Source organism: Ornithodoros turicata, chromosome 5 (genome assembly GCF_037126465.1).
Source record: "Ornithodoros turicata isolate Travis chromosome 5, ASM3712646v1, whole genome shotgun sequence".
Classification (NCBI taxonomy): domain Eukaryota; kingdom Metazoa; phylum Arthropoda; class Arachnida; order Ixodida; family Argasidae; genus Ornithodoros; species Ornithodoros turicata.
The window spans coordinates 22,166,091-22,179,613 of NC_088205.1; the positions used below are offsets into that span (position 1 = coordinate 22,166,091).

Here is a 13,523-nt window from a genome sequence, read left to right on the forward strand (position 1 = left end):
CGAGACCAGTCCAGTGCGAATGTGGTGACATCTCTTATTTCCAAGATTGACACAGCGGAAGGCATGGTCCAAAGCAAAATTAAACAATTTAGTATTGCATAATAAACAGAGTGTGAATGCGCTAATGTCTGTTCTTTGTGAGATTGATACAGCAGAAGGCATGGTCCAAAGCAAAATTAAACAATTTAGTATTGCATAATAAACAGAGTATGAATGCGCTAATGTCTGTTCTTTGTGATATTGATACTGCAGAAGGCATGGTCAAAAGCAAAATTACACAATATATGGCATTATAAACACTATCCCAACTCGGAAATACTTTTGCATTTGCTCGATAGTACTCAGTTAACTGAATTTTCGATTTATGAATCCCTTGATTTATGAATGATTTTTCGGGGAACTGAGGGTGTTCATAAATCGGGGGTACTTTTTGTTATGCACCAACTCTGAGTGAACTCTTGAACTGCACTCAGTAGAACTTTACCGTACGCCCTGAGCATAGAGCGTGTTTATATTTCATGCACAAAGCACGTTCTAGTATAACAGTGTGCCAGTAATGTTTCTAGTGTGGTTGTGCCCATGGTACTATGGGTACTTAAATCTGGACAGTGGTAGGGGTGCCATTAATCATTGATGCTTTGTGGAATTCGTAGCCTCCATCAGCAAGACCCAGACAGTGTGGAGGATATGCTGCTGAAGAGGGTCCATTCACTAACTGCGAGGGATATTCTCTACTTCTCAAGATACATTAATGCTCATCCATCATTATTCATCAAGGCTATGCACAGAGCTTTCATCGCTTTTCCATTGCCACAAATGTGAGCTTTTTTTCTGTATCTTTGGTCACTTGCTGACATGTACTGGGGGAAAAGTGTAGAACACACTTTATTAGTGAATTCCTGTGTTACATCTAGGTTATTTAATCATAAGTAGAGCCCAAAGTTTTCTGGAAATATTTTTTTTCGAAATTCGGAGGGGTAAAATTAGGGTAAGTAACCATGTGCACTAAATTCATGCAAATTAGGGTGAAAAAAAACTTCCAGTATCCTAAATTCGTGGAGAAATCTGGCTCGGTTAATCAAACTAACTGTAGCGGTTTGGTACAAATGGTGTAACTGCATTTGCTGCCAAACAAGTAAGTGAGCACATTCCTACAGACATCCCAGTGAGGGCAATTTGCTGGGTAAAAATCGGGTTCCACCCTAAAGAGGCAACCTTCAATTTGATGTGCAAATTTGTGGAAGAATCGGGCAAAACCCTAAGACTTCAGGCTCTAATCATAAGGGAGTTTGACTTGGAGATTTAGTAACATTTAATTGATGTCAAACGCTTCCTGGTTTCTTGAAGGCCATTATCTGACGGCACAATAGTCATTCTTCTGACGACGCACGGTTCTTTCATCTCAAATAGAACCTTTTGTGTCAACCATCCGAATCATTGTAGTATGATTTTCTTGTGAGAAGCTGGGATGCATAAGCAACGCTACAAAGTAAGTGTCTCTTAGCAGGCATACGCATTTCTACATTTGCCTGTAATTGTGGCCCATACAAAAAATGCCTAGAATCAGAATGTCATGGGGAAGGCAAATTTGCAGGTTATCCATTAAAATGGAAATGGCTTTATTGCGTTTTTCCCGTGGTACAGTCGACCCCCGTTTATCCGGACTTCATTTATCCGGATTCCGCGATATCCGGACAAAAGGCACGGGAACGGAGTTTCCTCCATGTATTTTGTTCTCGTTTAGCTGGACTTCAGCTTCTGGACTTGGACAAGAATTCCAGGGAACGAAAGTCAAAAATTCTTGTAATCCAGCTTCAGTTATCCGGACTACCGTGAATAAGAGGAGACGCTGACCCCACTTCGTCACCATTTTCACTGTGTTTGGGTTATTTCCGTCACACGTCAGTGACCTACATTCTCCCGAAGGGGACACAACCGTGCACGATGACCCCCTTTTCTATTTGTGTGCGTTCGGTGACGTTGACCATAACGGTACGTTGACCATGACTAAGGCCCTTCTTTTTCTGCTGCGGCACATCCTGAATTCCGCAGCAGGGAACTATGAATTCTGCATTTTTCCGCTGTAAAAGGCAAATTGCCCTAGTTCAGACAGAAAATACTCTGTGTTACTTCTTAGTGTGGAGGAACACGGTTGCGACTTCAAAAACTTTTGTGACTTAGCATAATAAGGTACATTGTACTTCATTCTTAGAGGGAGCGACGTTTCTCCACTGACTATCAAATTGTACTTGCTAAGTGACCTCTCTGCATGCACAGAGTTTACTGTCACACAGAAGTACTTGACAGCTATGGACACCAAAGCAAGGGTCAGCGTTTGCATACCACTCCAGAATCCCAGAGAGTTGAGGGTTAGAGAGAGAGGAGTTAGAGGGTTGTTCCAGCACACAGATGGGGCCATGTCACGGCTTGGCGGCCATATCCGGTTGGCACATCCACGCTGTAACGCAAGCCAACCCGGTGCGAGCAAAGTCCGTTCATCTCGCGCATAAATTGAGTTAAGCGCGTGGTTTCTGCAAAATTCTGCGCAAAACCTCGTATTCCGCGGCAGACCCACAATTCCGCGACTTTTTGCAGAATCGCGGAATCGCAGAAAAAGAAGGGCCTTAACCATGACCCAAGAGGGTGCCGATGACGCCAGTGAGAAAGAAGGCCCCGTTGAGGAAGAAGCCCCCGTTGTGACAGTTGAGCATGCGAGGTCGGCATTAAGGACTGCACTGACATTTTTCTAGCAGCGCAACAACGTGGCTCAAGTCTATGCAATTAGCAAAAGTTTGCAGGAATTGAGTGCCTACACTACTATGAAACAACTGTCATACACGAGCTTTCTGTGTTTTAATTAAACCTTGCTCTGTATGACGTCTCTATTCGGTCGTTTTATTTATCCGGACGCCCTGGTATCCGGACGATTTCGCCGGGAACGGCACCGTCCGGATAAACGGGGGTCGACTGTATATACGCCTCGTTTTGTGTCTGATTCTTGTACTGTGGAATTTAGTCCTCATACCGCAGCTTTTAATCCTTGTGTCGTGTGATTTAATCCTAAATTCTGCCTTCTGGGTTCACTTCATAGGTTTAGAGGGGATAAAAAAGGAAGAAAACAATTTCACCCAACACACGATGACCCTGGGCGATCACCTTCTTAGAGCACTAGAGGTGTGCACAAGTGCGGTTATACCTGCAAATCTGCGCAGGTATCTACGCTACGTCATGGTTTGCAGTTAGAAATAGTCTGTAACGTTTTGAAATCCTTGCGGATAGAGTTCTGATAAAACCCCATACCTCTGCGGTTCGTGCAAATATCCCTGACGGGAAATCAGGAGGATCTATAGGTTCGAGTCATGGTGTCAGCGCCTCTCTTTCCTGAGCTATCTTAATTAATTGATTCTTGGCCATTGGAAGCTTATTTGTTTGTGCCATCCATGCTTATAACCTGCCTTGGCTAATACGCTGTGCAAGTGCGTCTCTACGCATGAGAGGAGGTAGTGAGAGAGAAGAGGGAGGGCGCCGCCGTAGCCAATGGGGCTTTCCGAGTGGAGTAACCGGGAGAGGAGATATGCGCAGAATGCTCGGTTACTTGCGCAGCGTATTCTTGTTGCAGGCGGTAGCGTCTTTGTCGACTCTGTCTGGAGCCACAATTGACATACATACAGTCTTGAACCTCATTAATTTAACATCCCCGCTTCTTGATTCATTTCGCTCCAGAAGGATTCCATCCCCAAGTAAATCCTCCTTGCCAATATGTATGACAATTTGCTGATCCAAGTGGGAGGCGAACACATGTATTCTTGTCAGCATGTATTTTTGTCAAAATGCTTATCAGTCATGTTCCATCCCATAGCCCTGATTAGACTTTGGTACCGAGTTTATCATTTTCTTTTCAGTTAGTATTCTTAACAGGAAGCCCTTATGTGTCTGTATGTTACGTTTCACAACATTGATCACCGCTCTATGCCTCATTTGTCTTTTTCTTATCAATATCTATCAGGGGACCCTTGTCAGACTACGTGTCTCCCATATCTATCGCTTTTTATCGGCCGATATGCTAAATTCTACAACCTTTTTCATGGCTTGATGCCTTCATGGTTTCCTTCGGTTTGTGTTCTTATCTATCTGAAAGCCCATATCAGCTGAGGTGTCACCTAGATAGGTTGCAGCATAGCAGTCGGCACGTTCTATCTCATAACCCTGATCAGAGCCAGCGGCGGATCAAGGGGGAGGGATGCCCCCCCCCCCCTTAAATAAAAAGTCGGTTTATGCATGGGATTTCCCTCTCTCTTCTCCCCCACTACGCGCTCCGACAAAGAATCCCTCCTGAAAACCGAGGGTCTGGATTCGCCCCTGAAGAGCTTGGAGCATTGCTTTCTTTATCTGTTTTTCTTGTAGCTTATTTTAGCAACTTGCATATCAGTCGATCATCCGTATTTACGTAGGATCTGATCTTCTGTAATTTCCATGAAAAAATTTGTGTAATGGAACATTGTGAAATAGTGGTCAAGTGACATTTTCAAGGCAATCTCTGTTCCTTATCCGCCCTTATCATGCTGCACTTGGGGTCTTTAACTGTTCTGGTATTTTGGTATGTTATGTACTGTAGAAGTAATAATTTTAATGACAGTTGAATTTTTGCAAATTTTGCAAATGCTATTGTTCTGCGAAATTAGTCTCACGAAGTACTCGAAGTGCTTTTTCTTTTTTTTTTCACATGGGATGATTTTTTGCGTTTTTTGCGTACTCCTTCAAAATCGCGGATTTAAGTTACTGCAAATAACTATGGTAATGTAGTGGTAGGTTGTGAATTCTTCGATTCTTCCCAATCTGTAGAATGCCAGTAACCTTAGCAAGATGCAAGAAAATGTTTTAACCCATCGGACGTAATCATAAACAAACGAAAAGTAATACAGTTTTATTACTGCTACATACACACTGCACTATGACCAACGCAGGAGCCACTGCTACCGTCACAGTTACCGTCAGAGCTTCGGAACGTTACACATGAGTTGGGAACATAAAGTACAGTACAGAAAAGCTACAACACACTAATGAACAAAATTAATGTTCACACACATTATTGCAGAGTACGGAAACAATCATTTACAGCTTTTGTGAACTTATTAGTACCATCAATAATTAATGCAATACAACTGGAAGGTTATTCCAATCTACAGATGTGTGAGGGATGAAAGGTGAATAGAATGCTGTAGTACGACAATTATGGATACCTACTTTATTTTTATGATACACATGATGATATGTCTGATCGAGTCAGCCTTGGTGATGATCTAAATGGCCATTTAAATTATATATTATGAAGAATAATTCGAGAGTTTTCGTTTTTTCTGGCTAGCCAATTGCGTCACGAGATCGTTGGTTCCTTCAAGCGCTGTTCTCTCACCTGAAGTATGGCGCACCTGGAGGCTTGGCAGTCTAGATACATGCAGGGCATCCGATGGTGCACTCGGCTTGAAATACCTTAGCAGTGGCATTTCAACTCAACTGTTTTCTGCCCTGGGGAGTAATGGTTTACAATTACAAACGTGAAGTACTGGCCAATTTCCACATGACTTAAACTAGCCTCCCACAGGTTTCCTAAAAGTCATCGTGCCAAGTTGGTTAGAGGCTTGTTTTAGAGTCTCTGGGGAGGGAAAAGGGTTTAACCTAGAATACGTACTGCAGTCCCCTGGTACAACGAATGCGCCATTCACGGAATACTGTATAACATGCAGTTGACCTTGGAAAGATAGACTAAAACTGAGTACTGTTGGAAACCTGTTTTGCAAATTTAAGTTCTTGCGAATCACTTTTCCAGTTAGGTTTGCTCAAAAATGTGAAAATATTTTTCATGCAAAAAAAGAAAAAAGAAAGAAAGAAAACTGATACAGTGAGTGACACACCTATGTAACTAAATGTAGAACCCGAGACAAGGAAACAGGAGGGACAAGATGACAAGTTCTGAAACGCAGTAGAACATTTAATGACAAAAACTTACACTCCCAAAAGTCTCCGGACAGGTGGCAAGGGGTTGTCTTGTCCTTCCTGTTTCCTTCTCTCGGGTTCGACTTTTAGTTACTATGTACCAGCTCGCCTGTGCCTTATCCCTTCTTCTGACACACCTAAGAACGCCATGGTGCAGCATATACTGTGAAATTAACGTCCTTCAAAATATTCCCTAAACGTGCCTCCATTCGAATTTGTCAATTATTAAGACAGCGAAATTAACCACTTGTACACTATTTTAGTATAGGTATTAGCAGTCGGCAGCTACCAACAACCACTAAGGCATCATTCTTTGTATGTAGGTATGTCAAAATATAATTACGTAATTCCATCTGTTTAGAAGGTAATCTCTCAGACACGTTGTGTTGACATTGTTTTCTTTCTTTTTTATTGCCTGTAAACCCATGAAGTGATCCCAGAAGGGATGCTAGAATTTAGAATTAAATCCCACAGTACAAGGATTACAATGGCGGTATGAGGATTAGTTTCCACAGTATAAGAACTAAAAGCAGTGGCAAGACAAGTAAATTCCACGCTATAAGTAGCAAATAATATAAAATGAGGATTAAATACCGCAGAAAAGGTGTTGAATGGCAAAAAGGGGCTCATGAAATGGATAAGCTGGAAATCTGGGAAACAAATTTGCTTTACTACATGCTTTAGATATAGTAGGAATTGCATTGAAACAACTCGTTACTGTCACTTACCGACAACTGACTTGATACGTAACTTGCCCCACCTAAATTTGAGATATTGGAATGAAACGAAGTAGTCATAACTGGATACCATTTGTGAAAAGTTTGAAAATGCAGGTTGTCCTCTGTGAGGAAATACCTGGAGAACAATGAAGTACGATGGGAGTGGGTGAATCACTCGCTTGAGTCTTGTGACCTGCAGTGCCTAAAGTGTCCCTGTGGTGCTCCAAGGTGAGGATATTCTTTGTCAGGTTAAAGGAGCATGGAAAGGCTTGAGAACAAATATGTCAGAAGAACTGGAAATTAGGATTACAAGCCCTGGGACAGACATTCGCACAAAAACTGTGATAGTAGCTCGTAATCCTAGAGCACAAGAGATCTTTCAGTCTCCCGGGTCAGAAAACTTGCTCCACTCGGCCGCCAGTCTGCAACGTCGTATGCCTCGCCAATACTGAGGCAAGCTCCTTCTTTTTCCTTTCTTTCTTTTTGCATCTGTACCCGTCCCAGGTCTTGACTGGTCGCTCTTGCTAGCAGGTGATTTTCGGTGGCCAATGAAGAACTCTCTGCCACCTGACGTCATGAGACGCGAGGAGCCGCTGGGCGAGGTTGTTTTCCCTTTGTGCTCTCTTGTAAAAGCAATTTTTTCAGTACATTCGCACTTCACAGTAAAAAGATATATGTTCCAAGTCCCGCCCATGCTCCTTTAATGTTTGCTCAAGTGCATCCAAACGTGCACATTACTATCGATAAAGAAGTCTTGTCTGTGGCAAACCACATGGCAATCTGGATAATACAGTCCATGAAACAATGCAATGTGCATGGCTGCAGAAAGGACCTTACAAGAGAAAAAAAAAACAAACAAAAAAAAACAGCCGAAATCATTGTTCAAAGGCATCAACATTTGTAGCGAGCCAGTGTGAACAAATTGGCAGTTCACATTTGCATCTAGAGACTTTTGAATTTGGTGTGCATCAGTTAGTGTTGCTTTTCATACAAGGACAAGACCACGGTGTCCTTTTGGATGACATAAATAGAGAGAGTGCAGTTTGGGAAGGTTGGTAGTGTGGGCAATGAAGAAGAATGTGTTCTAGATCTTCTAGAGCACCACAGTGACTGCATCTGGGAGAATCAACTTGTCTCAAGCGATAATGCCACTGTGCTCTAAAAGCCACATCGAGTCGCATTTGATTAATTAATGTAGCATATCGACAAGAGTCGTTTTGTGGCATGCGGAAAGCGAGCATTGGATCAACTCTGTTCAGCATAGACTGGGGAGAATGTCAGTTGTCCATTGGCAGAAAGCCAGGGGTGTCACGAGGTGTAGAAGAATGGAACGACAGTCTCCACTCAGCAGCGCAATACTCGTTTGTCTCCGAGATGAGAGAGCTGCTTCTGTTGCGCTGTTGGCCTGTTCATACCCCATGACACCACAGTGGGCTGGAACCCACTAGAGAACCAGCCTGTGCCCTGCTTCGTACACAAGGTGGTAAGCCATTAACAGATCCGTCGCTAGGGGTACGGATGAGCCTCGTATGCCAGAATTTTCGATAGCTTGCAGTGTAGATTTTGACTCGATGAAGACTGCCCATTCCCCTGCGGTGAAATCAACGATAACCTCCAGAAACAAAAGGATGGCATAGTGTTCCGTAGCTGTTGATGAGGGTGGATGCGAAAGGCGTCGTCCTTGCAACTACGCCTTTGGATGGTATGACGAACAGAGAACAGAACGAACAGAGAACAGAGGTGGGCAAATGCCCTCACGATCTTTGCACTCACCTCAATTTTTGTCCTAGGTGTTTTTCCTCACCTCACCTGAATTTTGAGGGATTTTTTTCTCACCTTACCTCACCATATTCCTGAAAAATTTTTCTCACCTCATCTCAATTTCTTCTGAAAAATATTCCTCAGCTCAGCTCACCTCAACCTTTTTTCTAAAATATCTTCCTCAACCTTCTTTGTAAAATATATTCGCCTCATCTCACCTCAACCTACGTGTCATAATTTTTTGCTTTGTCTCACCTTAAAGGGAGACTTTGCAAAGACTTAAAAAAAGAAAAAGTAAAGGCGGTCATCACACCGAACAGGAACCACCTCTTCGATACCGAAGTGCACAACATTCGCTTTCATTTTGCGCGTGTCATTAATTCCTAAATGATAACAATAGCAAACCAAAACCGAAATTCGAAGAGCAGAAAACGGAGCTAAATCCTATGGAGGCTAGTCTGGAGGAGGATACCATGACGTCACCCAACATTGTCGTCTGCTTCGAAACCTGCTTTCTCACTTGCCGGATGGTGTCAGCATTGTGTTGCTTTCAGTGCCCTCTCGCTTCACAGAGGCAAAGTGCTTGCTTCAGAATAGATTTGTTTGAATAAAATCTGAGCAGTTTTGAAGCAAGATATTTCGTACACGTTCCTGACATCCCAAAGGTTATGGATATACCGCAATCTTTGTTGTGATTTTGTTGCGGAGTCCCACTTCAACCTGTTTCTGTAAAACGTTTTCACTTCACAATTGCTCTTTCTATTAGTAGTGGCGCCGCTCATGGCCACAGTTGCTTTGCGGCGCTAACACATAATAAAAAAGCGTACATTAGGAGTGGGTTGGTGTATGTGTCGTGGTTGGCTTCTTACTGCTTCGTTGGTTGATTCCTGACAAAGTTACAGCTACCCACTATTTCTACTTCTACAACTACTTCTTTCATCAAGGATCCACTACATGTACAAACAGTAAAAATTGGACGTAGGGTACATGGGTAGAGAAGTTCGACAAACTGAACAATTTTGAGCTGTTTCTGTTTTTCATATTGGCAAAACAGGAATTGCTTTTATAGAGTATCTCTCAAGTGATAATGACAATAGAGCTGCAAAGGTCGTTTTCGGGATGGTGTGCAGCTATCCTTCTACCTTACTTGTACATCTTGCATTTTTATCTCTTATGACTTTATATTATCGAACAATATTATTTTCATATGTTATTTAAATAGCGGACGTATTCATTTGTAGAATTTGGGCACCTTGTCTTCAAGACCCTTGTTTTGAAATCCATCAGGTAGGCGAGCTGTACAGATTACTAGTGACTTATGTCTTGGCCAACTAATAAAATTACTTGATGAAGACACAAACCTCTTGTGCCTTGTCACCTAACTTAATTCCTGCTAACTGGATACTAAAGGCTCAATGGTTCAACGTGTGGCAGTACGGAATATATGCCACTATATGCGCTTATTGCACTAAAAGCTTGTGTCGTTGCCTCCATTTCTTAAATCAGTCTCTGGTAACGTCATTGGTTGTCATGTACTATCATTCCTAATATGTGAAATACATCTGCTTACAGACTGACTAGTTTGGCTTTGCTGAACTCTAAACACATAAAACACACAAACTATATGACTTGTTCACGTATCTGACACATCATGTATGTGACTCAACTGACTAGTTTGACTGTATTGAAAACCAAACTAAATATGTAAAGCACACATAAGCTATATTCACTTGTACATGTATCTGATCTGACACATCTATCATGTATCTGACTCAGCTGAAAGTCTGAAACTGTTGATGTGGATGTTGAATAATAGGGAGAGATTGAATTCGTCACATGACGTGTGGTCACACCGGACTCATTTTAGTGCAGAGAGACTGTGCTGTATACAATACAAAATCATTTCTGCTACTTTGGTAATAGAAAAAGCTAGCTCTCCATGCCGCTTTAAAGGGACTATCGCATCCGGCAACGTATGTCTGATACCGATAGGATAATGTTCGTCACCGTTTCAGACTCAACTTTGCCAAATTTCTCTTCCGAAAACAGCTTACATATTAAGTAAACGAGTTTTAAAGGTCCGCATTCCATCTGGAGCCAACACGATGATGACGTAAGCCAGGCGCACGAATGGGAGCGCAGCGCAGGCGATTGTCTCCGAGATCGTCTGCTTGGCGTTCGCATCGCACTATACTAAGTGAAAAGTCCTCGGTAAATACACTTACCAGTGTTAGTGCATGTTACGTGAAACATGGCGTTATGCTCCTGACTGTACAAACACGTTCGACACTAACCAGAAGCAACATTACGCGAGCCGGTAACAGAGAAGACGCCGTCCCCTGGCATTCCACCTCGCTCGCCCGCCCTCCTGCCTGTCGGTCGGTTGCCAAGGCTACCAAGGTCCCTCCGGCCGCTCAGTGATTAGTATTCTCCATGTCAAAGGGCGCGCAATGATTGGCTTCGTCCGTGTGACGTTTCCAGAGAGGGAATCCCGGAATGCGTCGTCTGCTCTTGCGATGTTCTATAGCAAACTACACAGGAACAACGCTGCCAATTCGCGTCGGGTTTTCGGCGTTATTATCAGTGATGAACGCGGAGTAAAACAGCACTGTAGCTTCGGAATCGACCGGGACGGATGCGATAGTCCCGTTAAGGGATCGTGCAATTGAAGATAGCCTCTCCACATCACCTCAACCTCCTTCTAAAAAATTTTTCCTCACCTCAATCTTCATTTCGGAAGTTTTTCCTTACTTCAGAGTCCTTGTCACAAAATTTTTCTCGCCTCACCTCAACCTCCCTTGAAATATTTTCCTCACCTCCCCTCACCTCAATGTGTGTGAGGTGATGGCAGCCTCACCCTCATCTGCCCTCGTGAGGATGCCCACCTCTGATGACGAATGCCGAGCGGACTTTCCATTTCTGGATGCACCATCTCAATATGCTGCTACAGAGGTGGAAAACTTCTCGTTTATCAGAGCATAAAAATGGGCTCGAATTATTGGACACGTGGTCTCATCACTGTTGTTGAGCATATAAGCTGCAGTATCTCCTTGGAAGAGCAAGTATGGCATATCTGCGCTGTTTCAGGACCTGGTCCCACAGAGTGAGCTGGCCAGACTATTTGTACGCCGTCCTGCTCAATGACCAATGGGTGTCCATTCAAAGCATGCAAGTGTGTCAGTTATACGGGTGAGTATGCCTGCCAGAGTTTTTCTAGAAGGATGTGCAGGATATCTTTCATGTCAAGTGCAGGTTTTGGCCAGGATACCTATACTCTCTAAAGCATTTGGGCTTCCGCTTGGAGCATCTAATCACAATCATACAACTAGGGGATGTTGAATTGCTGAGCAGCAGCCATCAGTATGGTAAGTGCATGTACTTGTATTAGGTTGAATTAGAGATATTAAATGAAAGAAACGGCAGCAAAACTGTGGCTTGTAGCGCCCCCAAGTGACAACAAGTGTTGATGCGTGCGTGGAGGGGTGTCCTGACCCCCTCTCAGTTTCTGCTTTAACATAGTGCTTCAGCTGACCTTAGATAGTGTGTGTAGCCTACTGCCTTGGACAGGACACCTGAGAAAAATTTGTCCCTTTGCCTTGCTGCTCACAGATGTTTTGCAAGTGAGTGCAGTGAACCCGCTGCCTATAAAATCTGTTTATAAATAATTGGCTGCAAATTTTATAGCAGTATTTGCACGGCAGCTCTGAGCATCATAAGGGTTTCTCGGCTTGTTTTACGTCAAGGTGCGCAGGTGTTGTGGAGCATTAATAGGGTTCTTAGTTTTCGGGTTTTACGATTTTTCAGATTCGGGGGCGGGAATCGGGTGCTATTAACACACGAGAATTCGGGAAGAAATCGGGTGCTACGATCTGCTTTTGATATGTCATCAGGGAATTTTTTTGGGAAACTAAAGGCATACGAAACAAGCCACTGCTGTGACACTGGGACGAGAAACAAGAATCTTTATATTTCTGCTCGGATCTGGGGCAGTGAATGACCACAGTATTCAAACACTTGCCCCAGTTCCACAAAAGCTCACGTTTGACTCCTGCTGGAGGGGATTATAAAAGGAGGACAAATAGGTTGTCATAAATAGCTCCCTTTGCTGATGTTACGATTCACTTTTCCGACGGTTTACCTAGAACGACAAGTTGAAGAACCGCAAGGATCTCGCGTAGATATTGGGTTTTTCCCGCATTCTTGAAAACTTGTTCGGGGGAGGGGAAACTATCATGAAAAATCGGGTTTAACTCGAAAACGAAGAACCCTAAGCATTAACTGTACTATATCATAATACCTCTTTTATAACACACAATGTTGAATGTTTCCAGGCCTACTGCCAGAGAGCGAGGAAGAATGGAAGCTAGCATTTGAGCTGGTGCAAAAGCAACAAAAAGCCTCCAACCACTCGCCAACCTGCCTATTTTGTGATCAAGTTCTGGACAGCAGCGAGACCCTTGTCACGGTGGAAAACTTGGCGCGGAGGATGCTAGACTCTTTGGGCCTGGCTTCTGAGATTCTGGATTGTCTTCCCAAGGGATCTCTGAGCCCACACTTCTTTTTCTCCAGCACTTTGATAACCATCATTGGACAGCAACAGCAGTGAGCCAAACAATTTCTGAAAGGACATTCTGATAGAGATATCGTGTCTCGAAAACTTTGTTTCAATCGAGTACCATATATTGTAGGGCCTTGAATCACCGCATTCTGTCTCGGCTAGAAAGCTACCTGTGGTCTCGGAGGCCCGTCTGTGTTCCTCCGCAGATTGTGGATGTCTTGGAAAGGGAGAAGCAAGGTTTGGCCAGCATGGAGGACCTGACAGACGTCCAGGTAGCTTAAGTTTGCATTAAATGTCAGAATACCTCTTTATTACCTTGCGTGAAGGTACATCACCTGTATGGTGAAGAAGCAGACGGCCATTGGGGTCGTACAACCACACTGTTGTCAAGTTGCGCTTCCTGCAGACAGTTGCTCTTCACCTCGTGTAATGCTGTTGTCGTCCGTCAATGCGGTAAGACCGTCGTCCCTTGTAATGTTCGATAGAAACAG

At 43.5% G+C, this 13,523-nt stretch overlaps 1 protein-coding gene across 4 annotated transcripts in view; it reads left to right on the forward strand.

Moving 5' to 3' along the window:
- The window catches only part of LOC135394219 (uncharacterized), a 38,840-nt gene that overhangs the window by 24,349 nt on the left and 968 nt on the right, over nucleotides 1-13,523 (forward strand). For all 4 annotated transcript variants that reach the window (XM_064624834.1, XM_064624833.1, XM_064624832.1 and 1 more), the window contains 7 exons: nucleotides 654-818; nucleotides 6,828-6,941; nucleotides 11,562-11,663; nucleotides 11,727-11,839; nucleotides 12,806-13,076; nucleotides 13,163-13,304; nucleotides 13,359-13,485. In XM_064624834.1, coding sequence (XP_064480904.1) covers nucleotides 654-818; nucleotides 6,828-6,941; nucleotides 11,562-11,663; nucleotides 11,727-11,839; nucleotides 12,806-13,076; nucleotides 13,163-13,304; nucleotides 13,359-13,485 — 1,034 coding nt within the window. The remainder of the gene's footprint in view (nucleotides 1-653; nucleotides 819-6,827; nucleotides 6,942-11,561; nucleotides 11,664-11,726; nucleotides 11,840-12,805; nucleotides 13,077-13,162; nucleotides 13,305-13,358; nucleotides 13,486-13,523) is intronic.